A 26074-nucleotide genomic window follows, 5' to 3' on the forward strand; every position below is an offset into this window, starting at 1 on the left:
TCTTTTTTCGATTTTCTACATTTTCGATTTTTAAGTTTCTTAATTTGTGAGATTTTTATTTTTGAATTTTTCGTTTCTTCAATTTTTTAAGTTTTAATTTCCACTTTTTAGATTATTAAAAGTTTTCATTTTATACTATTTCGTTTTTTCATTTTTGATTTTTTAATTTTAAAATTTTGGAATTTTTAAATTTTTGTAATTTGAAAAGTTGTAAGGTCAAAAATTGAAAAATCGAAAAACTAAAAAATCGAGAAAACTGAAAAAAATGGAAAAATTCTAAAACAATAATTTGAAAAAGTGAAAAAGTAAAAAATGAAAACATGTGAAGTTGAAAAACGAAAAAATTGAAAACCGTATTACAACTCGAAAAATTAAAAACGTAAAATTGAGAAATCGGTATCCAGAAAAAATAAAAATTGTAGACCGAAAAATTGCAAAATCTAAAAATTGGAACGTCCAAAAGTTGGAAAATCGAAAAACTGAACAATTTAAAAATGAAAACTCGAAGAGTTATACATATACATTGTAAAAAAACAAAAAAATGAAACAAAAACTTAAAAAAATTGAAATTGAAAAAACAAAAAATTATAAAATCGGAACGCTGAAAAATCAAAAAATTGTAAAAATGTAAAAAACCGAAAACGAAAAAATGCGAATAAAAAATTTGAATAAATGAATCGAAAATTTGAAAAATTAAAAATTGAAAAAAAAACAAACCGAAAAATTGCAAAATTGGAAAATTGAAAAATCTTAGCTTCAAAACTTGAAAAATTGCAAACGAAAAACTCAAGAAACAAAACAAAATTAAGAATTGAAGAACCGAGAAATTCAGGTGGTTTTTACAATATAGAGTAGGTATAACAAAAATTGCAGAAATTTTTATGATTTTTCAAAGATGTGGGATTTGTTGGGCTTTCGGTCAGTTTTTTGTCTTTGGACTGGAATTATCTGTGACTAATGTTGGTGGAAAATTGAGCAAATTTATAATTTTCAGAACATAATCTATAAATTTGGGAAGTATCTGTTAATTTACAAGAGATAATTTATAACCATTTTCGAGGTCCTTTTATGAAGTTTCTCCAAAATTAACACTCAAACAAATTATTTCAGTGTGATTAAATCACTCGGAGGTGTGAGGATTTTCTGCAACCAAAGCTTCAACCTGATCAACAACATTCTCATCAAATGGTGGTCTTCCAGCCAACTTTCCCTTGAGCACACTCCCCGTTCCGTTGAATCTGTCCACAATGTGTTGAACATCATGTTGCAGTGACGTGTTTTCCGTTATTTTTTTTTGGAAATTTTAGGCGTAATTGAATATTGCCATTTTTCATCAGTTTCTTGGCCAGACCGAAAATTTATTTTCGTCTGCAGTCCACATTTTTTCTAATCCTTGAAACTCGAGCCCAAATAGGACTCAAATAGATAAACTTGACACATTGATCTATTTAGTGCATAGTAGTGGAAAATTCGAATGAAGCGGCACATAAACAAATGTATTTCATAGAGACGTGAATCATTTATTAACATCCTGTATTGAACATACACGGTAGATTTTTATTGGGATATGTTCTTTTTATTTATAATTTTAATGAACGAATAAAATTCAGAATTACCTTTTGGACTATCCAAAGTTAATTTGTTACATTTAGGTTTAATAATTAATTTAAATTGTTTATTATTTTTTAATTGATTTTTGATATATTGATTACTGAAACTATTATTTATTTACTTGATATCAGTTTTAATTAAATATGGAGTTCATTATAGAGTTAGAGACTGCAGATTTCTTCTGAAAAATAATACTTAACAACAATGAAATATTGTGGGTATATTACAATAAAAATTAAAGGAAAATTACGCATATGAAATATTTATTGCAGTCAAAGCTTGTAATTTGATCTGACGTGTACTGTAGTAAAAATGTAATATATTCTATTTATTTATGTATTTTCGTTTATTAGACAATTCCGTGCACATGGTGCATCCTGCTGTGCAGCTATATATTTTCCGATCATTCCTGCGAGTGACAGGTCTACCGGTGAAGCAACAGAGTCTAACGAGCTGAGTAGCGCTGTCTGCCACATACATATCTCATAACTGAATTACCGGTTGGTATGGCAAAATGTTGCCGTTACCGCCATCCCCGCACTGCCGCCACCGCGCCGGTTGGCAATAATTCATCGAGCCCACACCTCGCTTAGTGAAACATTGCTGATGCCTGTTGGGGACAAAATCAACGGATCTGATGCCAGAAATCCAGTGTGTCGCAGCTCATAGAAATCGGTATAAAAACGGAAGCTGGTGCATAGGGTTTATAATTTTTTTTCTGTTAAGTTAAAATGGGTGAAATTTTGTATAGATTTTCAAGTGATGGCGACAATATTGGGCTCGACACATGTGGTTTGTTAATTTAGTTATTGGTTTTAATCTTAAAATTGTGAACTTGATGTGGCAAATTTTAAAACTGAGTTAATTGACGGATTCATAAACCACGAGTACAGGAGAAGGTATATTCTTTTATAAAATTTAGATAACCTTTACTAGGCAAAATGATGAGAGGACGTCACCAAATTGTATATTTAAAATTTGCTGACAATCGATCCAGAGAATATAAGATGAAATTAAGTTTTCGGTAACAAATGCAACATATTTTTTTTATAATATTTCAGCAAGGTTTCTGAATTTAGAATGTACTCGAAGTAGATTTTTTGTTTTGTTTTTAATTTAGTATCTTAGCTTCCGCCTCTATAATCCGAAAATTTATTCTTGGCAAAAAAGTTGTTTTGTTTCAAATTCATCGCCCTCTGAAAATTTTATTGCTTCCATATTGTGATTTGTGGTGTTCCGTGGCCCCTCGCCTCCCCATTGTTGCATAAATATTCATTTTAATTCCGTCGCTGCCTTACTCGATACATAAAAAATTTATAGTTGGTCATATTTAGCCCTGTTGGTCCGGAGCCGCTATAAACGGCGGCCGATAAATCATTAAGGCTCCATCCCTCGCCGCCCCCGGCACTATTCATCTTGAAATAATCCAAATTCATTCAAATATCTGGCAAACAGAGCGTGATATATGAGTGAAAAATGAAAAGATTGTATATTGGAATATCTAGAACAGCCTTTGTCTGCTTTTGATGGTTGGGCGGCGCCGCCTTGGACGACCGTTTGCTGGATATTGGGATGCGTAATACCATCGTCAAACAGAAGTTATTCGATGCTTTATAAAAGCAAAATTAGACGGTTATTGGTATGCATGAGATATCAACAAGCAAATTTTTGTGCCGTAACTTCGACGCAGCTTTATTAAAAGTACTAACGTTGTTTATTGGGTCATCAAATTTTGATAGTTGATGACGGCCTCTGTTCTAGACGCAGTTCAAATAAATTTCGTCCCTCTGCATCAGCAAATTGCTGCACTAAAATTTCTTAGATGGACTCGGAAAAGGGTCAATGGGTGACAGTAAAGTTTGCCTAAATGTAAACAATGCATTAAATCACGGCTTGGAATCTAATAAAAAATGTCAAGAAAATACATCCGAACATAATACTACTGCCGCAGACCAATGTTAGCGTTTGGTTGATGTTTTTCTAGATATGCCTATGCACATAAAGAAATCTTGAACGTACAATCTAGAATGGAGATCGATAGCAATAATTGTAAAACGAATATTAAATTCTGGCTTGCGAAAGTTGCATTGGTTCTAAATCAGTGTAGTTGCACCATAATATAATTTTCGTGTTCGTTAAATATGTAGATTTCATTACTCGGTGCCTTATATGGACACAAACGTCCACTCATTTCCCCAAATAGGAGTTCAGTGTGGTTGTAAATGTAATCAGATGTATTAGTTTCGACGTAGATACGACAAATCAAATTATTAAATTTACATTAAAAAAATTTACTTTGATTTTTCTAAATCCTAAAATACGCCAAACAGGCGATACTACCTTTTGTAGGTCACATGTTACTTTGAAATAAGCAAATTTGCAAAATTGATCCAAGGTGACTTCGCCAGAACTTCCCTCACCCTTGAAGTACAGTCTAACAAATTCTGTTTCTATGAAAAATTATACAAAATTTTTGTAAAAACCAGTGTTGTAAATGACACCTCGAATCCCGGTGGTGCAAATTCTAAAAGGCGTGCCGTCCGGAGACATTCGGACAATATGAAATACTATATATTCAAAGCAAATCACGGAAAAGAGTGTATTATTATCAGTGTACATGTTTAACTTGGATGTTTATACATTGAAAGAATGTCGCGTAGAAATTTGTTTGATTGAAATAAGTTGTCTCCTCAAAACAGAGGACTAAAATGATTTATTAAGCCACAATGGAACAAAATATTTTAATTATGATTTTTATTCTTATTTGATCATAATTAAATAAAGAGGTAGGTATTCTCACATTTTCTAGAAAGTGAGATTCTCAAACTGATCAATAAAAAATTGATCCAAGGCTATAAGTACAAACCGACAAATCCAGCTCCATAAAAAAATTATAACATTTGATTTCACGTTTTTCGTTTTGTGATAACCGTTGTAAAGTAAAACCAGCAGCATAAATAACACCTCTGCAGCACATATCTAACGGGATAAAATGTCCTTTAACTCTAAGTAATAGCAGTCTGAAGTTCAAGTGTTTATATTTATACATCGAAAGAATGTCACATAGAAAATAGTTTGATTTGAATGAGTTTGTCTTCTCAAAATATAGGATTAAAATTATTAACTAAACCAGAAGAACGTTTAGCGAAAAAATCGAAAGCGGATTCGTACACGACTAGTATAGGAGTATATTTTTGTATAACATTCAAATCATTTTAAAATATGGTTCACTGAGATGACGTCATAGTTAACCATCTATATAATATTTCTAATATACATACAAAACAACAGTCGGTCCAGCAGTTTCGGAGATTACGTGTCTAATAAAAATGGATACAGACAGCAGACATATGAAAACGGGAGGCTACATTTTTCGTACTATAGGGGTCATGAAACGTCGAGAAAACATAAAAGTGGCAATTCGTCCAATAGACTTGTTTACTATACTGCCTTAGATTACGCTTGGTCGTTTTTATTTGACAAATAAGCTCATACAGCTACGTGCTGTTCCTAATTTTCCTCTGAAAACTTGTTGCTGGAGCAAATAGTATCTGTAACGGTGTTTAAAGATATTGCGTTTAATATTAAGAAATTCGAATTTCTTGCCACTACTGCGTCAACTTGAAATGGCCAGTTTACATCTTTTAAATGAGATAATGTGGATTCAAATTTTTCCATCGCTGAATATTGTAGAAACCAAACATGGTTTCGACGGTTTTTGGACTTTTAATATACCCATAATAATATTACTACGAAATAAACCCATACGCCGCCCTGGTACGACGCATATGGGCCGTCGAGAGCTTTCTAGTATGTGCGGCGATGATGGGTGACTCATCATCGGTGACGGTGGCCCGGCGGTGTTCGCATAAAGACAAGCCTGGGGCGGGTTAGCGGAAGTCTCGATTGCGGGGTCTAGAAAAACCTCGAAGCGGGTTCGCGATCCATCCAGAGGAACGTATAATTTTAAATAGAAGCCACCATCGAGAACGATTATTATTCTGAGTGAGCTGCGTTCATTATTTTGTGGTAATCCCTGTCATTATTTTTTGAATTTAGCAAAAAATCACAACCCTCTAAAAAGCCAAAAAGACACCCCGCGTGGAAAATGGTAATTCTCGAATCTTTACTGGTAATTTTGATTGGGTTACTTTTCAAATCGATTACGTGTACCCAGCGATGAATGGAAGATCCATTCTGGTAAATCCACTTCTCGTCTAAATATATAAAAAATACATTTCACTGGAATTTTGAATTGGTGACGATTTTTTTTGAAAAATTATTTTTGCAGCAACGACATGTTTTTCTTCAAATAAAATTTTGAAAGATCGTGAATTGTATATTTATGGGGAAATACTCTCAAATAAAAATTTTATAACCAAGCGTTATTCTTTGCCTTCTGAAGGATGATAATCACTAATTCATAAAAAAAGGTTATACCTTTTTGTACACTAGGAAACCAAACTGGAGACTTTCTGCTTCTTTGGTTTAACAGTGATAGAGGAAAAAGCAGGCGTCTCAGACAAATCGAGAAGAGATTAAATTATGCAGGGGCAGGCCAGTTTCGAACAATAACAACTGTAGACATCGTGGCTGGAGATTTATAGAGAAAAATCCAAGGATTCCTGTATTTTTGGTTTAAAACAGATTTTAAATCTTAATACGTCTCTTGAAATATGTACATACATACCAAGGAATATAACAGCTGTCTTCCTACTGACCTGTGGATCAGCTCCAATTGGAACATAGAGGTTGCTAATAAATAATTTACACTAGTGGTTTATGAAATTCATTTGTTTATGTGCCGCTTCATTTGAAATTTGCCACTATTATACACTATGTAGATCAATGTATCAATTGTGACGTTTATCTATTTGAGTCCTATTGGAGCTCGAGCTTCAAGGATTACGAAAAAATGTGGAGTGTAGACGAAAATAAGTTTATTAGAGAAAAGAATAATTTCGTTTAAAATTTCCAAAGAAGATAATTGAAAACACGGCACTGCAACATCATGTTTAACACGTTGTGGACAGATTCAACGCAACGGGAGTGTATTCAAGGAAAAGTCGACTGGAAGACCAACAGTTGATGGAAACGTTGTTGATCAGGTTGAATCTCTGGAACTTTGATAATAACAGTCAATACGGCGCGGCGTTAGCTGACGAAAACCCTGGAAGCGGAAGTCGCGATGGGCAACCTAGAAAACCCTCGAAGCGGCGTTCTCGAACCATTGAGAGGAACGTATAGTGTTTAAATAGAGGCCACCATCGGGAACGATTGTTATTGAGTCGAATTGAGTCCAACGAGTCTCGAGAAAACCCAGTGAAGTTGCGCCCGACTTATTTTGTACATAATCGCTGTAATAATTAGTCGTGTAAATTCGAGTCAGTAAGAAATAGATTGTTTTAATTTTTTTACTGAAAATATGTTCTACAGGTCGTTCATTCCATCTACAGACAATGAATTCAACAAATGAATCATCATTTTTATCTCAGTGTGCCAATTGGTGAAAAACTAATATGAGAAATTAAAGACATGAAATAGTTTTTTTTTTCTGTAAAGCATTGTTTAAAGAATGTTAGGTATATATTGTTTGATCATTTCGAACTGGTACTTTCTTAAATAGAAAATTGTGGACATCTGTTCAGTAACATCTGAATTAGTAGTAGAAACACAAATTACATCACATATCTGTTCGGCACATCTGTTGAGAATTTATATGTTATGTCTCAGTTATGGAATGTTACATAGACTCTCGTTCACTGTTTTTTTTTCAAATTCTTTTCTTTTCTGAAATCCTATGTCAGTCGGCAATCCCATTAAAATCTTGAAGAAATAAAATTCACCTGATTTTAGAGTAATCCCTCCAGTAATTGTTATTTGTGCCCACTCTTCAAAATTTACAGCTATTGAATTAATTCGACAAAATGTAACTTCACTTAATCACACTGAAATGATTTGTTTGAGTTTTCATTTTGCACAAAGCTTATAAAAGAGCCTTGAAAATGGTTATAAACTATCTCTCTTGTAAATTGACAAATACTTTCAGTTTTCCACGAAAATTACTCACAGATAATTCTAGCCCAAATAAAAATACAGCTGACCTTTAAGTAGTCCACGTCTTCATGGTGTGATTTAGAAGTTAGACTACCATCATTTTGATGTTCCAAAAAATGTGGAAACACGGTTTATAGACAATTTTTTGGTTTATTTAATTGAACGACACATTAAAATTTATAATGACACTAATGACGTTTCAGTTCAAATATCTGGCAAAAGTTTGTGGAGAGCGGCATATTTTTTTGACAAGTCCGATTCACAACTCGCTCGATGTAAATTATTCATTAACGCTTTGCACGTAGTTGGCGTCTATGTATCTAATACTATTAAATGAGCAAAGTTTGTATATATATATTTATATATATATATATATAATGGGTTTCTCGAAAACGGCTCTAACGATTTCGATGAAATTTACAGGTTAGGGGTTTTTTGGGTCAAAAAATCGATTGATCATAGTTTTAACTTCTGAAAATTACAGCTTCATGCATTTTCAGCAATTTTCAGGCAGTGAATTATATTTGTTGCTAGGCAACTTCAGATGACACTACACGAACACGAGATTGTTTTATAAGAGAAGTTTGGGTGACAGTCTGACAGTACGTTTGACGTACCTTTTTATCTTCAATTGTACGTACCGAAACATACTCCACTGTATAGAGGACGTTAAAATTCACCTTCTGAGGTGAGAAAATTTACCGAAAACTAAAGAGTGAGCGGATAAAAGGCACACGAAAGTGCGTTGAATTGAGATTATTTTGTCAAGCATTCATTTCAGAGGTTTCACGATCGGAGTCAATGTGTGATCGTTTTCCGGGATGGGACCGTGTTATTTGAGTTTTTGGGCTCAACGTTTCGCACACTTTCGTAAGTGGCATCTTCGGGAGCAGGGTTGAGATTGAGAAATTAGGAATAACACAAAAGAGCACGGTAACTCAGTATGATAACCACACCAGAGGCGAAACTCTTCTGGCAGTAAGAATATAGTTGTGACCTTTTTCTAGAGTCGAGAGAGAGAACTAGGAAAAAAAAAAGAACGACAGAGAGAAAACTTGGGTAACAAATGAGATTGTAATAAATGTCAAACAATAATTCCAGTTTTCTGTTCTTTAATCTCTACATGTCACTTATCACTGTTTAAAACAAAGACTGCTTATGGAATTTCTTTTTTAATGTGTATTTTTAATTAGCGCGTCTACTTCAAAATGCATACTATACGCATATTTATCTGTCCTAATCTGATCTAATACTACCAAACGAGCCGAGTGAAGCTCGGTCAACCAGATCTTGCACCATTAAATCTCCAAAAAAAAATAAAACTTATTATTGGGTGTAATAGTTACAACACCCACTTGATCAAATAATTTTATTTTTACAAAAAACAGCACTTTCCTCCTCTGATAATAATAATACAGTTTTCGACCTTGGAGATAAAATTAATGAGAGAAACGTAAGCGATAACAAATAAGTATAAATAAATATAAATGCATGACTCAACTTCCTTAATAAAAAAAAGTAACTAAAAAAGTGGTGCACTTTTCTACTTTGATAAACTATATTAAAACGTATAGTTTTAGAAAGGTATACGACATAATTTATAAATAGTTTACGCTCTTTGACCATGGCAATTAACATTTAATTGTCAGTTTCGTTCTTCTTGTTTTCTCTATCAATTATACCAGAAAAATATGATCTAAATAAAAAGAATCCTATTACCAAATCTCAACAACTTGATTACGCTCGATGCCAACTCTGGAGAAAATTAACTACAAATACATCAAGAAATTGTTCCTGAAACGTCTGACATTCATCGTTCTGAGTTAACTGACTTTTTACATTCATCTTACACTATGTATAGTACTTTTTCTACTCAAGACGATTTTTATGTGGAATTTGAATGAAAAAGTTCGTCTCTATTTTACACTTCATATGTAAATTTATTTATTTTGTTTATGTTCTGTGCAGTTATACCAGGTGTCTGGAAAATGTCGGATTAACTCTCCGCTACGCTCTTAACAATCAACTGGTGAGTCTGGGAAAAATAGTAAAAAAAATCCTTCTCACATTTTGGTGGAGTTATAATGATTTTAAAATTGGTTCTTTTGCTACGTTCAACAACTAAACAGCTCATTCATTATCACAATAACTAGTAATAAAACTTTTAGTTAATATTGTTCTCGCCCATGACCATGTTTAATACAATTTCAGTTAGATTGAACAAAGATATGGCTGTGTTGTTTTTGTAATAATTTGATAAAATGCCATTTGACAACAATGTTTGCCTGATATAAAGCGAAGGTGGATTTCAGTCACCATCGTTACTAAGAAACCAGAAAGTAAGCTGGACGTATTCACGCATTAGGGGTGTGTACTGTTACCAATTTTACTTTTATAAAATTACTTTTTTTTCGTAATGTACATCATAAAGAATTTTTTTATTATTTTTTTTGGACTCCCGAAACCCCCGTGTATAACGTACTGAAGGGTTAATCCGCCATTTTCCAGAGAGGCCGTATATTCTGTACAATGAATTAATGGTCTACGTCAGTACGATAAGGCTAATGTTGAAAAGGATAGCATTCTTATTGAGTAGGTTACCATTACATGCAAACAGTATATATACGACTACCAGTAATTTTACTGCAGTGTATTTCATGTCTTCACAATGAAAACATTAACAATTTATTTGTGTGTAAATTTCTTGCTCCTTTTTACTCAAAATTTAATATTTAGCTGCGTCTATGTAGGCGCAGCTTTCTCTGTAAAAGGTTCTGCTTCCGTCCCTAATCATGTAATCTATACGCAAAAGTTTCAAGAAGATCAGCTAAGGTTAATTCTTATTTTACAGGGTGAAACATGTGTTTTTCGCAAGAGGTTTCTGTGTGCCGCATTGAAAATACTAGTTTCTCATTTTGGGTCAGAATGCCAATCTCTCTCAGGTTCTGTTAATCCTTCACAATCTATGATTTTACACCAAAGAATTTTCCTACAGAATCTTCCCCATCCGACGATAGTTCTTCTTCCACAGTGAAGCCTGGCGAACTGACATGCTATTCATGCAACCATTTTTGTGACAACGAGACGGAACAGAAGTGCAACCCACAGGACGACATGTGCGTTGACGCTCGATATAACGGTGAACATTACAACCAAGGTTTCAAATTTCAAAATAATTTGACATTACAGATGGACATATAGATAAAGGATGCGCCAACGAAAAAGATTTTCAAACAACTTGGAAGCAGTGGAGTGATTCTCATGATGGTAATAAAGGTGATCCTATTAAATGCTATGAAAATTTGTGCAATAACAAAACAACGAAACATGACCTGACATGCTATTCATGTAATCACAAGTGTGACAAACCAACGGAGAGGAAGTGTGAACCTCAGTACGATATGTGCGTTGAAGTTTTGTATAACGGTAAACTTTCAAACCATGGTTATCCCATTCAAAATAATTTTTACTTTATAGATGGAGATATGGATAAAGAATGTACCAACGAAAAAGATTATCAAACAACCTGGAAGTCATGGAGTGATTCTCATAATGGCAATAATGGCGATGCTCATAAATGCTATGAAAACTTATGCAATAATCAGATTAACAACTCATAAGCTAGGGCTAAAAATTAAGCACATTTTTTTTTCTGCCTTTGTAAATGTTGAGGGTATAAAAATTGGGTAAATCTATATACTATGTTATGACATCCATGCCGTGTGTCTTTTGCACTTTAAAATAAACTTATTTCTCCAAAATTAAATAATATTTTGGTTAAATTAATACATGTTGGATATATTTATCCACTGAAATTATTACAATATAGTATTTTTTATTTGTTGTCTTTTTTACATGAGATACAATTACTGCAGCTTTTAAAAATGTTTGAAACTCTGGTTTCCGAAATAGGGATAAAATTCCAAAGAAGCACTTGTAAGAATTTTAAATAATACTGCGGCAAGTAAGAATGTATGCGTTTCTGCCGACACATCACTTGTATGAAGAATTATAACGATATGTATATAGAAAACTAGTATTTTTTTCTTTTTATTTTGTCCGAATACCTTTTTTTTAAATAGAATTTTACTGCAAACACCTTCTTCCTCTCATAATAATATATAGTTGCCAATCTTGAAAATAAATCGAATATAAAAATGTGACCTTTCAATAAATACCCTAAATAAGCTCAAATTGCTGTAATTGCACCTGAACCTAATGGCTAAAAAATATTAAAAATGTACTTCAATTTTTCTATTTCGATAACTCGTTTTAAAACGTGTAGTTCTACAATGTTATAAGAAAGTACTGTAAAGTAGTTTATACTATTCGATTTTGGTGGAACTCCTTTAGCTTTCGAACCGCTGCAGGTACACCTTTGCCTGGGCTAACGTCTTCTCATGCGAACACTCATCATTATCTAACTGAGTAGTAGGGCAACGTACGCATTCCCACGCACAAATCTTCAACTGATCACATCTCCTGAACAACAATCTCACTTCTTATTTTGCCACCAGCGGTCGCTATCAATCAGTCAATTGGTATTCTTGCATTGTGTATTTGCATGAACACCAACACCCTTGATGTTTATTTCCCAAGCGTAAGCTAACGAAGTATAGTAATCTATTCCATCTCCTGTACTCATTGTCTACAAATATATCACGATTTTGTTTATTATTACTATATTTGTTTATTGTTTAACCCGCCCTGTTGCTTACGAACATAGTACGCAATCGTATTAGAGCTGGCGTGGCTACGTTGTGAAATTGCTGAAAACAAGCTGGTGGCATATCTATTTTTCGGTAGATAAAATAAGTTTCATAGAAAAGAACGAGTCAGCAGAAAATATGCACGTCTTTATTTAATAATGATTAAATAAGAATAATAATAATAATAATATTCACAACATTTTTTTCGATTGTGGTTTCATTAATAATTTCAGTCCTCTGTTTTGTGGCGACAAACTGATTCAAATCAAACTAATTTCTACATGATATTCCTCCGATTTAAACATAAACATTTGAAGTTGCTATTATTGCTGAGAGGCCATTTTCCCCGTTAGTTATCAGCTTGTTGTTTTACGGCTCTATGAAGCTCTATATTCTAAAATTCTTTTTAACTATATAGTGTTGTTTTAAGGCGTAACACGTAACTTAGTTTTTTAAATGAAACAGATACGTTTTGAATGACTTCTTCTTAAGGCATTACAGTCACAATTTTCCGCGTTATTCCAATTGTCTTGAAACTTTTTAGCAATGAATCAGTTTACGAAAAAATCACAGTAGAGTTATTTTTATAGTCATAGTCATCATACAACCGTTTGACCTGTTTAATGCTATCGTTCACTATAAAATATATCAATTTTAATTCTTCAATCTTTACACATTTTTGAAAGTATACATATATTTTCTACTGATGATTACCGCCACGATTGTATGTAATGTTAGTGTTCATTTGTTATTTTTCTGTTTCTGTAGTTTCACTAAAGGCAAAATGAGAAATAAATCGGGACGTTATCCCGAAAGTACAAAACTGAAATTTTGAGAAAAATATACACATCGACATTAGGAGAAAGTAAATAAATGTAGTCAGGGGCTGCTTACGATGTTTTCATATATGTTTTCATATATGAGTTGAATTACACAGGCCTGCGATGGTTTTCCCCCAACAAAATCAAGTAGTAATTTCGGTAGGTCTTAGATACTCATGTATAAAAAAAATTGCAAAAATTTCTATCACGTACAGTTTCTGCAAAAAATATTTTTTTCAGTTTTGTTCTTAGTACTATAAAAATTAACTTCTAGATTTTGTGGTAATAATATGTATGGATAATGGTGTTGATATTTCATTTCGTGTTCAGCTTAGTAAGAGTTATTTGTGTCGACTATGCGCTTACTACCCTGAATTTAAACAAAAATTACTAATGTCTTCTCGGAAATGGGTTAATTCTTCAGATAAGTTTGCTGACACCAATGATTTGGATGGAGCCATAAAATCATAGAGACGATTGTTACTTTTGCTGTTCAAATATAAAATGATATAATGCGAAAAATGTAACAGCAATAACATATCCTATCGTGAATACAAGAGAAAACGCTTAAATCAGAGCTTTGAAGAAAGAAAAAAAGAAGCTTCTTGATTTATTTGTTTTTTTAAGTCTTGTTTATAACTAATTTAGTTCATTTAATAAATAAACATTCAATTTTATATTCTTTATATTTTATTTTTTCATAAAAATTGTTTGAGAAACTATGAATATTTAGGCCTACATAAAAATAAATCTCGATGTGCTACAAAAAAGCTAGAGTTATATTTTAATTCGGCATACATAAATACCTAAAAAAAACAATATTATTTAAAGGGAAATTAAAAGTTATATTTCGCAGGACTGTGTTATCACTACGATAACGCGATCATTACAATGATACGTGAGTATTTTATCAAGTAAAAATTATGCATGAGACACGTGTACGTGTCTAGGTGTATATATACCTTGCAACTAGTAATTTTGTTGCATTGTGTTTGATGTCTTCACCATGAAAACATTAACTCTTTACATTGGTGTACACTCCTTTCTTTGCTTCTTAGCAGGTATGATAGCTTAGTTCGTCTTCCGTAAATTCAAAATTCTGGCCAAAATCTTAACTCACAAAGCAAGTTCTCTCTGTAACTTTGTAACGTTATCAATTTCTCGTTTGAACTCAAAAGCAAATTTCTCCTTGAATAGCACAATCCAATTTTGTAACAAACAGTTTCCCAATGAGTCTTTTACGTCCTCAGGTACTCCTTCCGCAGAAACGAAGGAATTAACGTGCTATAAATGCAGCCATCAGTGTGCAAAACAAACACAAGAGAAATGTGATCCAGAGTACGATATGTGCGTGGATGCACGATATAACGGTAAGAGTTTTCTATCCACAGTTTTACCTTCAAACACAACTTTTACTTTATAGATGGAAGTATGGATAAAGGCTGCGCCAACGAAAAGCGTTATCAAAATGTCTGGAAGAAATGGAGTGACTCTCACGGTGGTAATAAAGGTGATCCTGTTAAATGCTACGAAAATTTGTGCAATAATGGCACAATAGAGGGTAACCTGACATGCTATTCATGCAATCACAACTGTGAAACACAAAAGGAGCAGAAATGTGAACGGCAGTACGATATATGCGTCGATGTTCGATATAACGGTATGAATTTTCAAGTTTTAACATCTAAAGAAACTTCTACTTAACAGATGGACAAATGGATAAGGCATGCGCAAACGAATGGAAGTTTCAAAAAAACGGGAATAAATGGGGTGATTCTCATGGTGGTAATAAAGATGACCCTGTTAAATGCTACGAAAATTTGTGCAATAATGGTACAATAGAGGGTAACCTGACATGCTATACATGCAATCACAATTGTGAAAAACAAACAGAGCAGAAATGTGAACGGCAGTACGATATATGCGTCGATGTTCGATATAACGGTAGGAATTTTCAAGTTTTAACATCTAAAGAAACTTATACTTAACAGATGGGGAAATGGATAAGGCATGCGCAAACAAATGGAAGTTTGAAAAAACCGGAAATAGATGGAGTGATTCTCATGGCGGTAATAAAGGTGACCCTGTTACATGCTACGAAAATTTGTGCAATAATGGCACAATAGAGGGTAACCTGACATGCTATTCATGCAATCACAACTGTGAAACACAAAAGGAGCAGAAATGTGAACGGCAGTACGATATGTGCGTGGATGTTCGATATAACGGTACGAATTCTCAAGTTTTAACATTTAAAGAAACTTCTACTTAACAGATGGACAAATGGATAAGGCATGCGCAAACCAATGGAAGTTTGAAAAAAACGGGAATAAATGGAGTGATTCTCATGGCGGTAATAAAAGTGATCCTGTTAAATGCTACGAAAATTTGTGCAATAATGGCACAATAGAGGGTAATCTGACATGCTATTCATGCAATCACTACTGTGGAAAACAAAATGAGCAGAAGTGTAGATGGGATGACGACATGTGTGTCGATGTTCGATACAACGGTAAGAATTTTCAAGTCACAATTTGGATATTTAAAGAAACTTTGACTTAACAGATGGACAAAGGGATAAAGGATGTGCAAACGAATACAAGTACGAAACAACTTGGAAGAGACACAGTGATTCTCATGGCGGTAATGACGGTGATGTTATTAAATGCCGTGAAAATTTGTGTAATAATCGAACAAAGGAGGGTAACCTGACATGCTATTTATGCAATCAGTACTGTAACAAAGAAGAGGAGCAGAAGTGTGAATGGGATGACGACATGTGTGTCGATGTTCGATACAACGGTGAGAATTTTCGAGTCATACTTTGAATACTTGAGAACTTTTGACTTAACAGATGGACGAATGGATAAAGGATGTGCAAATGAATACAAGTACAAAACCACTTGGAAAAGATACAGTGATTCTCATGACGGTATTAAAGGTGATGTTATTAAATGTCATGAAAATTTGTGTAATAGGAAACCCGCAAAAGTTAAGGAACTAACATGTTACTCATGTGATTACCTATGTACTGACGAAACGACGAAAAAATGCGAACCAGAGAACGATATGTGTATCGATATTCGATACAAGGGTAACCTTACCAATTAGCGTCTTAACATTTAAAGACATTTTATCTTACAGATGGAAGAGTTTTTAAAGGATGCTCAAACGAAAACCAGTACCAAACGTTATGGAACCTAGTGAGTCAGGTTTCTAATGCTACGAGTGATAATGCTCAGCACTTAAGTGACGTTTATAATGGTTTCGCTGGTAGTGCTCATAAATGCTACGAAAACTTGTGTAACAATAAGACAACGTCATGCTATACATGCACTTTATCGTGTGTAAAACAAATCAAGCTAAGATGTCCACCAAACTTTGACATGTGCGTCGACATTCGATACAACGGTAAAACTTTCAAATCAACCTGTTAACGATTAAAGAAAATTTTGTTTTGTAGATGGAACTCTAGATAAAGGATGCACAAATGAAACGGTTTTTAATACAGTCTGGAAGCGAATAAGTAAATCTCATGGCGGTATTAAGGGTGATGCTCAGAAATGCGGCGAAACCTTATGTAACAATAACTCGGTGGAACCAGCGACGACTGTAAAATCTCCTGCAGAAATTAGTTATTCTGCATCTATAAATGTTGGGGCTTCAAAAAATGAGTAAATCTATGTACCGTGGCTACTATCTTATGTGTAATATGTTCTACACTTCGAAATAAACTTATTCTTCGAATGTTAAATAAGCCTCTTTTTTAATTAATGCAAAAAGGTGTGTCCAGTTCATGTACTAAAAGTATGTTTATTTGTTACAAAGGTTTAACTTTAAAAAGGAACACCCTATATTAATAAATAGGCATGCGGATCACACAGGGAGACGCAATTTCTTTCCACCCGAGACGAGAGAACTAAGAGGGCTTTCGAATTGCGCTTACGGTCGATCACACAGACAGCCGCAATTCTCCTCCACCCGTGACGAAAAGACTACTCCGAGCGACGCACTTATCCCCATTACGTGAATCAATCATCAATTTCTATATTTACATAATAAATCATACCTAAAATATGCAAAATATGACGAGTTTTTACTTGTGACTTATCATTAATAATAATATTAATAATATTAATAATAATAATATTAATGTTTATTGCCCAGCAGATACAATCCAATTACTGGACAATATTAACTTAACTAGTAGCAAAATAAAATAAAATAAAAATGTAAATAAGATCATATTCGTTCCCAAACTAAATTATTATCATACCCACAATTAAAAGTTATCCTTGTTATAAACTAAATAAACGAACACATTACAGTTTACTTGGGAGAAAAAAAAATATCATCATACAGTTTATCAGCATTACTACACATATGAACTAATGGTGCCTTTCTTAGCAAATTCGTTCTAGAAATTGGTTGATGAAACGTGGCCATGTAGCGAGACGCAACACGTGGTACATGAAAATTGACTCTTTCCAACAATTCAGGACAATCTATCTTGTCACTTATCAATCTGGATATGAAACGAGCACTATTCTCTTCACGTCGATTCTTTAAACTAACAAATCCATGTTTCTGAAGGAGGTAATTGTAGTCTATATTTCTTTGAGGATAAAATCCATCAATCTTATACGAAAGATACTTCAAGAAGCGACGCTGTACCTTTTCAACAGCAAGATTATGTATCACATAGTAAGGATACCAGACAACAGAGGCATATTCCATCTTGCTTACCACATACGCAAAATGCAGACTTTTTAACAGAAGAGGATCTTGAAAAGTTTTTGATACCCGAAATATAAATCCAAGCATTTTAGATGCTGAGGTGGATATGTTACTGATGTGCTCCACAAATGAAAGGCGCGAATCAAAAAGAACACCAAGATCCTTTACCTCATTCTTCTTGCAAAGAATCCGACCGTTGATGGTATAGTCTGATTTTACCACATTTACTTTCCTACTGAATGTCATTACATAACACTCATCTGCATTTAATAACAACTCGGACTTGTTGCACCAATCTACTAATGTATCAATGTTCCTTTGGAAGGTTTTAACATCATCACTGTTTGAAATGGGACAGTATAACTTCAAATCGTCAGCGTATGCCAAAACTTTACAGTTAAGTGAAAGAAGCAAATCATCAATGAAAATAACGAACAGAAGAGGGCCAAGATTGGAGCCCTGAGGAACACCGGATGTACTTACAAAATTGAAAGAATGGTAACCGTTATACGTCACGTAGTTGGACCTACCACTTAAGTAGAACTCCAAGAGTTTCAAGAAGCTAGGAGCAAATCCAAAAGAACTTAATTTATGAAGCAAGATGGTGTGATTTATAGAGTCAAAAGCACTTGAAAAATCTGTATAGATAACATCCACTTGTCCGTTGTTATCTAATTCTTCAGAAAGAAATTGTGTCAAAGTACATAAATTAGTAACTGTTGATCGACCAGGCCAGAATCCATGTTGGAATGCAGATACATGACTTTGGACATTAACAAAGATAGTTTTATACAACACTATTTCACAAAGTTTAGCAAAGTTTGATAGTATTGCAATCGGTCTGTAGTTTTTTAGATTAGTTGAATCTCCTTTTTTGAATACAGGTGTGATTCGCGCTCTTTTCCATCTATCAAGAAATGTGGATGACATTATTACTAAGTTAATTACAATTGATAGAGGCTTCGCAAGAATATATCTGGCGTCACGTACTAAAAAACTTGGTATTTGGTCGTCACCAGCGGTCATTTTGTTTGAGAAGGTTGACATAATATCAATTAGTTGCTCTTCAGTCACCGACGGTATAGCAAACAAGAGCTTATTTGATATAACATCAGATATTCCGATAATGGTTTTTGGCCGAAAGACATCAGAAAATCTTTCCGCAAAAGCGTTGACAATTTCTTGTGGATCTTCAAATTGTTTATCTTCATCAACTAATCGTCCAGGTATACGTGTCGTACCTTTTTGTAAGTGAACTTATTTGCAGAAGTCTTTAGGATTATTCTTCACAGATTCTTCAATTTGGTTTAAATACTCACGATATGCTGTCTTTATTATTTGTTTGGAAGTGGATCTAAGCCTTTTAAATTCATTATAAAAAGTCATATTAGATGTTTTTTCCATTTTTTCCAATAGAAATTTTTGAGTTTCAAAACCGAAATGATCTGTCTATTGTACCACGTAGGATAGGATGATTTGCTAGGTAGAAATTTAGGTACAGACGACTCGAGTATACTATACAACTTGGTACAAAAGTGATCAAGTGCAACATTGGTATCTTCAAAATTTGTAAGGAAGGACCAATCAGTATGTAGAAGGTCATTGTATAACTTATTGTAATTGGCTTTCCGAAAATTATAACGTCGATTATTATTATCACATGGAAACCGTGGGAGTTTGGAAGAAATCAAGAATTCTGTTTCAATATGCAGAGCAGGATGATGGGGATCAGGTGGAACAAATGATTGTTGGTCAAGATTAAAACTGATTTTGAAATCAGTATTGGAGAGAACTCAGTCAAGTAAACGATTGTTGAAGTTTAAGATATTGTTATACTGAGAAAGATTTACTGTTTGAGAAAAATCAAGAAAACTGTTTAATTTACTGCAGAACACATTACGTACTACATAGTTGGTACTGTATTGAGACAAGTTAAAATCTCCAATAATTATAACTGGTTTATCCAAGATCAAAGCGCCCAGTGCTTCAAGAAACACCTCTAGATCGATACTAGACACATCCGGTGGTATGTATACACCAATCATGAAAAAGCTAAACGAATGAACACTACAGCAACACATAATTATATCTATAAGGGGTACAAGCTCTCTTACTAAGGACATATCAACGGCATTGTAAGTTATAATATCAGCTAGGGCTATTAAGACACCACCACCAGTTTTACGTCCAGTGGTATTAAGATTTCTGTCACAACGAAGCACATTATAATAGGGAGGAAATAATTCTGAATTGTACAGTGATGAAATCAGTCAAGTTTCTGCAATAATTACAATATCATAAAAACGATCCGACACACTTGTATAAAAAGATTCAATCTTTGACCGTAAGCCACGCACATTTTGGTAATATACATATGTTTAGAGCAAATGGTAATCTGCCGGGCGCCTTTAGTTTTCCGAGTGAACTATGTTTGGAATTCCATCTTTGTATTTTATTATAAGGTTTTGCTCCCCATTTGACAAACGCTCATGCAATTCATTTCTAACGCTTTTGTATAGTTCATTTTGCATCTTAGTACGGTCTCTATATATGAAAATATTTTTCCAAGGATCAGTCGTTTTCAGGGACTTAGATGCACGAAGTACGGACACCACATCTTCTTCTGACGAAAGGGTAATCTTGATTGGACGACGCCGGTCTTGCTTGGTTGGATCATATTTCCCAAGTCTGATTGGCTTAAGATCCCCCAGGTCACCAATTTTTAAAGCTGTTAGAACATCTTTTACAAACACAGTATCAGCCTCAGATTGTTCAGTTTTATTTTTATTGATTAATTCAGAGCGCCCATAAATAATGATGTTGCATTTACGCTTATTCCTTTCTGACACCTCTTGGATGACTTTTTCTGTCTGAAACAGCGATACAGAAGCTGCAGTAGAAGGAGGCACAGTAGATACAGATAATTTTAATACTTTAATTTCTTCTTGCAATGCAACAATAACTGCCTTCAAGCTGTTGATATCACTCCCAATCTTGGCACAGTTCTTACAGGACCATGATAGACCCGAATTTTGATGAATTTTGCGTGCCTCTGCGTTTGTTAAATCAACGCATTCAATTTTGTCATTGTATTAATATTATTTTGATTTGCTTATACACGTGGCTCAGGTCATTTTCCCGAAAATTTGAGAATACAACACTGTTATAATAGTGCCCATCATTGTGAAGAGCAACAGCTTGAGTAGATTCTTCGGGAATCATAGTTTTTTTTAATAAATCACGTTTCTGAACTTTATTTTTCACCGCCAACTTTCAAACCAAGAAACAAACATCAATAACAACTAATAAAGGAGCCACATCAAACAGATTAAATGAAGGTTGCTAGAAAAAGGTCTTATATGATACCGCCTAAAAACTTCACTACATCTTTGATGTTTGCATATGTACAAATACTGTAAATTACTTTGCAGAACATTTGAAAACGTTGATAGGGAAAAATATCATTATCCGGTTAATTTTGCGGTCGAATGCATATTCTTTATAGTGAAATGATGTTCAATGCCAGTACGATAAGGCTAATGTTGAAAAGGATAGAATTCTTATTAAGTAGGTGCCTTATCTTCTAACCGTTACATACAAGCAGCATATATGCCCTGCTATCAGTAATTTTACTGCATTGTATTTCATGTCTTCACGATGAAAACATTAAAAATTTATTTGTGTGTAAATTTCTTGCTCCTTTTTGCCCAAAGTTTAATATTTAGCTGTGTCCTTGTATGTGCAGATTCCTCTGTACAAGTTTCTGCTTCCGCTCCTAATCAGACTACTGGATCTACACAGACGGGTTTTAATGTGACAGCTAATGTTTCACAACCCAGTTTACCTTCTGTAATTTATACGCAAAAGTTTCAACAAGATCAGCTAAAGCCAATTCTTAATTTACAGGGTAAAATATGTGACGTTCCCAACATGTCTCTGTGCCCCGCACTGAAAATACTAGTTTCTCGTTTTGAGTCAGGTTGCCAATCTCTCCCAGGTTCTGTTAATACTTCACAATCATGTGATTCTCCACCAAACAATTTTCCTACTGAATCTTCCCCATCCGTCAACGGTTCTTCTCCCACAGTGAAACCTGGCGAACTAACATGCTATTCATGTAGATATTTTTGTGACAACGAGACGGAAGAGAAATGTAAGCCACAGGACGACATGTGTGTTGACGCTCGATATAACGGTGAGCATTAGAACCAAGGTTTGAGTTTTCAAAGTGATTTTCAAATTACAGATGGAGATATGGATAAAGGTTGTGCCAACGAAAAAGATTATCAAACAACTTGGAAGAAGTGGAGTGATTTTCATGGTGGTAATAAAGGAGATGTTATTAAATGCTATGAAAATTTGTGTAATAACAAAATAAGGAAACATCCTGACCTGACATGCTATTTCTGCAAAGGTCTATGTGAAAACGAGACGGAAAGGAAATGCAAGCCGCAGTACGAGATGTGCGTTGACGCTCGATATAACGGTAAACGTTAGAACCAGGGTTTTAACTTTCACGGTAATTTTCACTTTACAGATGGACATATAGAAAAAGGATGCACAAATGAAAAAGATTATCAAACAATCTGGAAAAAGTGGAGTGATTCTCATGGTGGTAATAAAGTTGATGATATTAAATGCTATGAAAATTTGTGTAATAACAAAACAACGAAACATGACCTGACATGCTATTTCTGCAAAGATCTATGTGAAAACGAGACGGAAAGGAAATGCAAGCCACAGTACGACATGTGCGTTGACGCTAGATATAACGGTAAACATTAGAACCAGAGTTTTCACTTTCAAAGTAATTTTCACTTTACAGATGGACATATAGAAAAAGGATGCACAAATGAAAAAGATTATCAAACAATCTGGAAAAAGTGGAGTGACTCTCATGGTGGTAATAAAGTTGATGATATTAAATGCTATGAAAATTTGTGTAATAACAAAACAACGAAACATGACCTGACATGCTATTTCTGCAAAGATCTATGTGAAAACGAGACGGAAAGGAAATGCAAGCCACAGTACGACATGTGCGTTGACGCTAGATATAACGGTAAACATTAGAACCAGAGTTTTCACTTTCAAAGTAATTTTTATTTTACAGATGGACATATAGAAAAAGGATGCACAAATGAAAACGATTACCAAACAATCTGGAAGAAGTGGAGTGATTCTCATGGCGGTAATAAAGTTGATGATATTAAATGCTATGAAAATTTATGTAATAACAAAACAACGAAACATGACCTGACATGCTATTTCTGCAAAGATCTATGTGAAAACGAGACGGAAAGGAAATGCAAGCCACAGTACGACATGTGCGTTGATGCTAGATATAACGGTAAACCTTAGAACCAGGGTTTTAACTTTCACGGTAATTTTCACTTTACAGATGGACATATAGAAAAAGGATGCACAAATGAAAAAGATTATCAAACAATCTGGAAAAAGTGGAGTGATTCTCATGGCGGTAATAAAGTTGATGATATTAAATGCTATGAAAATTTGTGTAATAACAAAACAACGAAATACAACCTGACATGCTATTCATGCAACCAATTATGTGAAAACGAAAGCGAGAAGAAATGTAAGCCACAGGACGACATGTGTGTTGACGTTCGATACAACGGTGAACATTAAAACCAAGGTTTTGACTTTCAAAATAATTTTCACTTTGCAGATGGAAATATAGACAAAGGATGTGCTAACGAAAAAGATTATCAAACAACCTGGAAGGAGTGGAGTGATTCTCATAATGGTATTAAAGGTGATGCTATTAAATGCTATGAAAATTTGTGTAATAACAAAACAACGACATACAACCTGACATGCTATTCATGCAACCAACTATGTGAAAACGAGACCGAAAAGAAATGTAAGCCACAGGACAATATGTGTGTTGACGTTCGATATAACGGTAAACATTAAAACCAAGGTTTTGACTTTCAAAGTAATTTTCATTTTGCAGATGGAAATATGGACAAAGGATGTGCCAACGAAAAAGAGTATCAAACAACCTGGAAGGAGTGGAGTGATTCTCATGGTGGTAATAAAGGTGATGCTCATAAATGCTATGAAAACTTATGTAATAATTAGTTATAAACTTCGCCTCAAAAATTAAGTATTAGGTTTGAAATTGCTGATAATATAAAAGAAAGGGTAAATCTCTGTACTAGAATATTATGACTTCTATGTTAAGTGTAATATGTGGTACACTTGAAAATAAACTTATTTCTTGAAAATTAAATATCGTTTTTATTTAAATTAACACATGTGGGTGTGTTCACCTATTGAAATAATTGTCCTAAAATATTACTTGTTTTTAAAAATGTTTGAGACTCTAGTTTCCTAAATAGAGGTGAAATTCCAAAGAAAAAATACTTAATAAGAATAAGAATCTTAAGAGATATTTTGGCAAGTAAGGATGTGTGCTGCATTTCTGCAACACACTACTTGTATGAAGCATGAAAACAACATGTAAAAACTATTATTATAAATATAACATTTTGTGTTTATCTAAATAACCTCATTATATGCAAAAAATTGAATCTTACTAAAACGGGTTCCTACTTTGATAATAATACTGCCAAGTTGGAAATCAAATAAATATAAAAATTGGTCGAAGGTTATTTCGACAAAACTCGCCTCGCCCCTGGAGTACAACAAAACATATTCAGCGTTTTGAAAAAAATATAAAATTCGATTTTGCGAATTTAATTTTTTTTTATCAGATAAACTAAAGTAAATATATAAATGTTAAAATAAACATATATTTTGATAAAAAATTTACTATGCTTACGATAACTTAAAAAAAAATAAATTGACTTATTCATTAATTTTTTGATCACCCTGTATAAGCAATTCCAAAAATATGCATGGAATGATAAATCACAAACATAGAGTCATCAGAGTGTGCACATCTTATGTAGGATTATCGTTCGTCAAAATTTTGAGAGACGTCGTCAATTTTTTGGAGGCTAGAAACAAATAAATTTTGGTTAAAAGTTTACCACGTTACCATAACATTAAAACGTGTCCAAGATTTCCGAGAATTCGGTATTCCAATTTCAAAATTAACTTCCAAAAATCTGGATGCCTCGTGTAAAAAGTCCACACGGATTCATAAACTAACAGTTTAAAACCCATTTACAATTTTGAGGTGACATCGTCATCTTGTTGCTGGGGATGATTACAATCGGCTTAGTACTTTCGGAGATTATTTGTCTAACAAAAATTCATACGAACGGCGAATAGACAGATAGATGGACACGGGAGACCTATTTTTAAACTCTAGAGGTCATAGCACTTAAAGAAAATGTGAAAATAGCCAGTCGCTCATGGACTCGATTACAATACTTCAGAAAGTTTAAATTACTATAACTCTACGCCGAAACCTGTTGAATAAAAAAAATATTAAGATATACTACATTTTTCGATATGGATCAATCGTTTAAAAACGCACAGTATAGTTTTACATGGTTGTCCGAAATTACTGTCAAGCAGTTTATACTTTTCGATCTTGGTATAAAATACTTAGGTTCTAATTTTATTATTATTATTATTATTATAGTTCGATCGGGCAGAGGGAAATCCCTGTTATGCCCGTGTACAAGAGTCATTATTATTGATCCAATATGAAGTTTAATCAATGGCTAGAGATTCATTTATCGTCGTCACCCACATATTTATTTAAAATTAATTTTGAAACTTAAAAGAGACGAGCTCTTAATGATATAATCGGGTCGGGAATTCCAAACATTGAAAACTCTATTAGACAAAAAATATTGTCGAGTTAAGAATCGGAAGGACTCTTTCTTTAGCTTATAACAGTGTCCTCGCGTTTTTGTTCCAACATTTAAAACATAAATGGGGTTAATAGGAGATCCAATGTTAATTACTGCTAAAAATGTAGTTATAATATCACCTCTGAGCTGGCGGTATGCAACTGTTGGTGAATTGATCAATGAAAGTCTTTGCTCATAGGACGGTCGCCTAATACCAAAAGGTATACGTGTAAAACGCCATTGAACGCCTTCTAAAAGGTTTTTATCTCCAGTCAACACAGGGTACCAAACAGAGTTACCAAACTCCAAAATAGGTCTGATATACCCAGTATAAAGTTTTACGACA

At 33.8% G+C, this 26074-nt stretch overlaps 2 protein-coding genes across 2 annotated transcripts; both read left to right on the top strand.

Moving 5' to 3' along the window:
- Positions 1-10333: 10333 nt before the first annotated feature.
- LOC135128402 (uncharacterized) lies at positions 10334-11701 on the top strand. Its single transcript, XM_064055309.1, has 5 exons — positions 10334-10462; positions 10520-10610; positions 10664-10807; positions 10858-11094; positions 11146-11701. The coding sequence occupies exons 1-5, from the start codon at positions 10337-10339 to the stop codon at positions 11286-11288; spliced, it is 741 nt and encodes a 246-aa protein (XP_063911379.1). The 5' UTR covers positions 10334-10336; the 3' UTR covers positions 11289-11701.
- Positions 11702-14204: 2503 nt separating this feature from the next.
- LOC135128196 (uncharacterized) lies at positions 14205-15608 on the top strand. Its single transcript, XM_064055089.1, has 6 exons — positions 14205-14259; positions 14449-14568; positions 14622-14858; positions 14906-15142; positions 15190-15413; positions 15474-15608. Exons 1-6 carry the CDS (start codon positions 14205-14207, stop codon positions 15606-15608), a joined length of 1008 nt encoding a protein of 335 aa, XP_063911159.1.
- The last annotated feature ends 10466 nt before the right edge of the window (positions 15609-26074 follow it).

Source organism: Zophobas morio, unplaced genomic scaffold (genome assembly GCF_036711695.1).
Source record: "Zophobas morio isolate AGI-343-1 ecotype UQ-CSIRO unplaced genomic scaffold, CSIRO_AGI_Zmor_V1 ptg000012l, whole genome shotgun sequence".
In the NCBI taxonomy this organism is placed as follows: Eukaryota; Metazoa; Arthropoda; class Insecta; order Coleoptera; family Tenebrionidae; genus Zophobas; species Zophobas morio.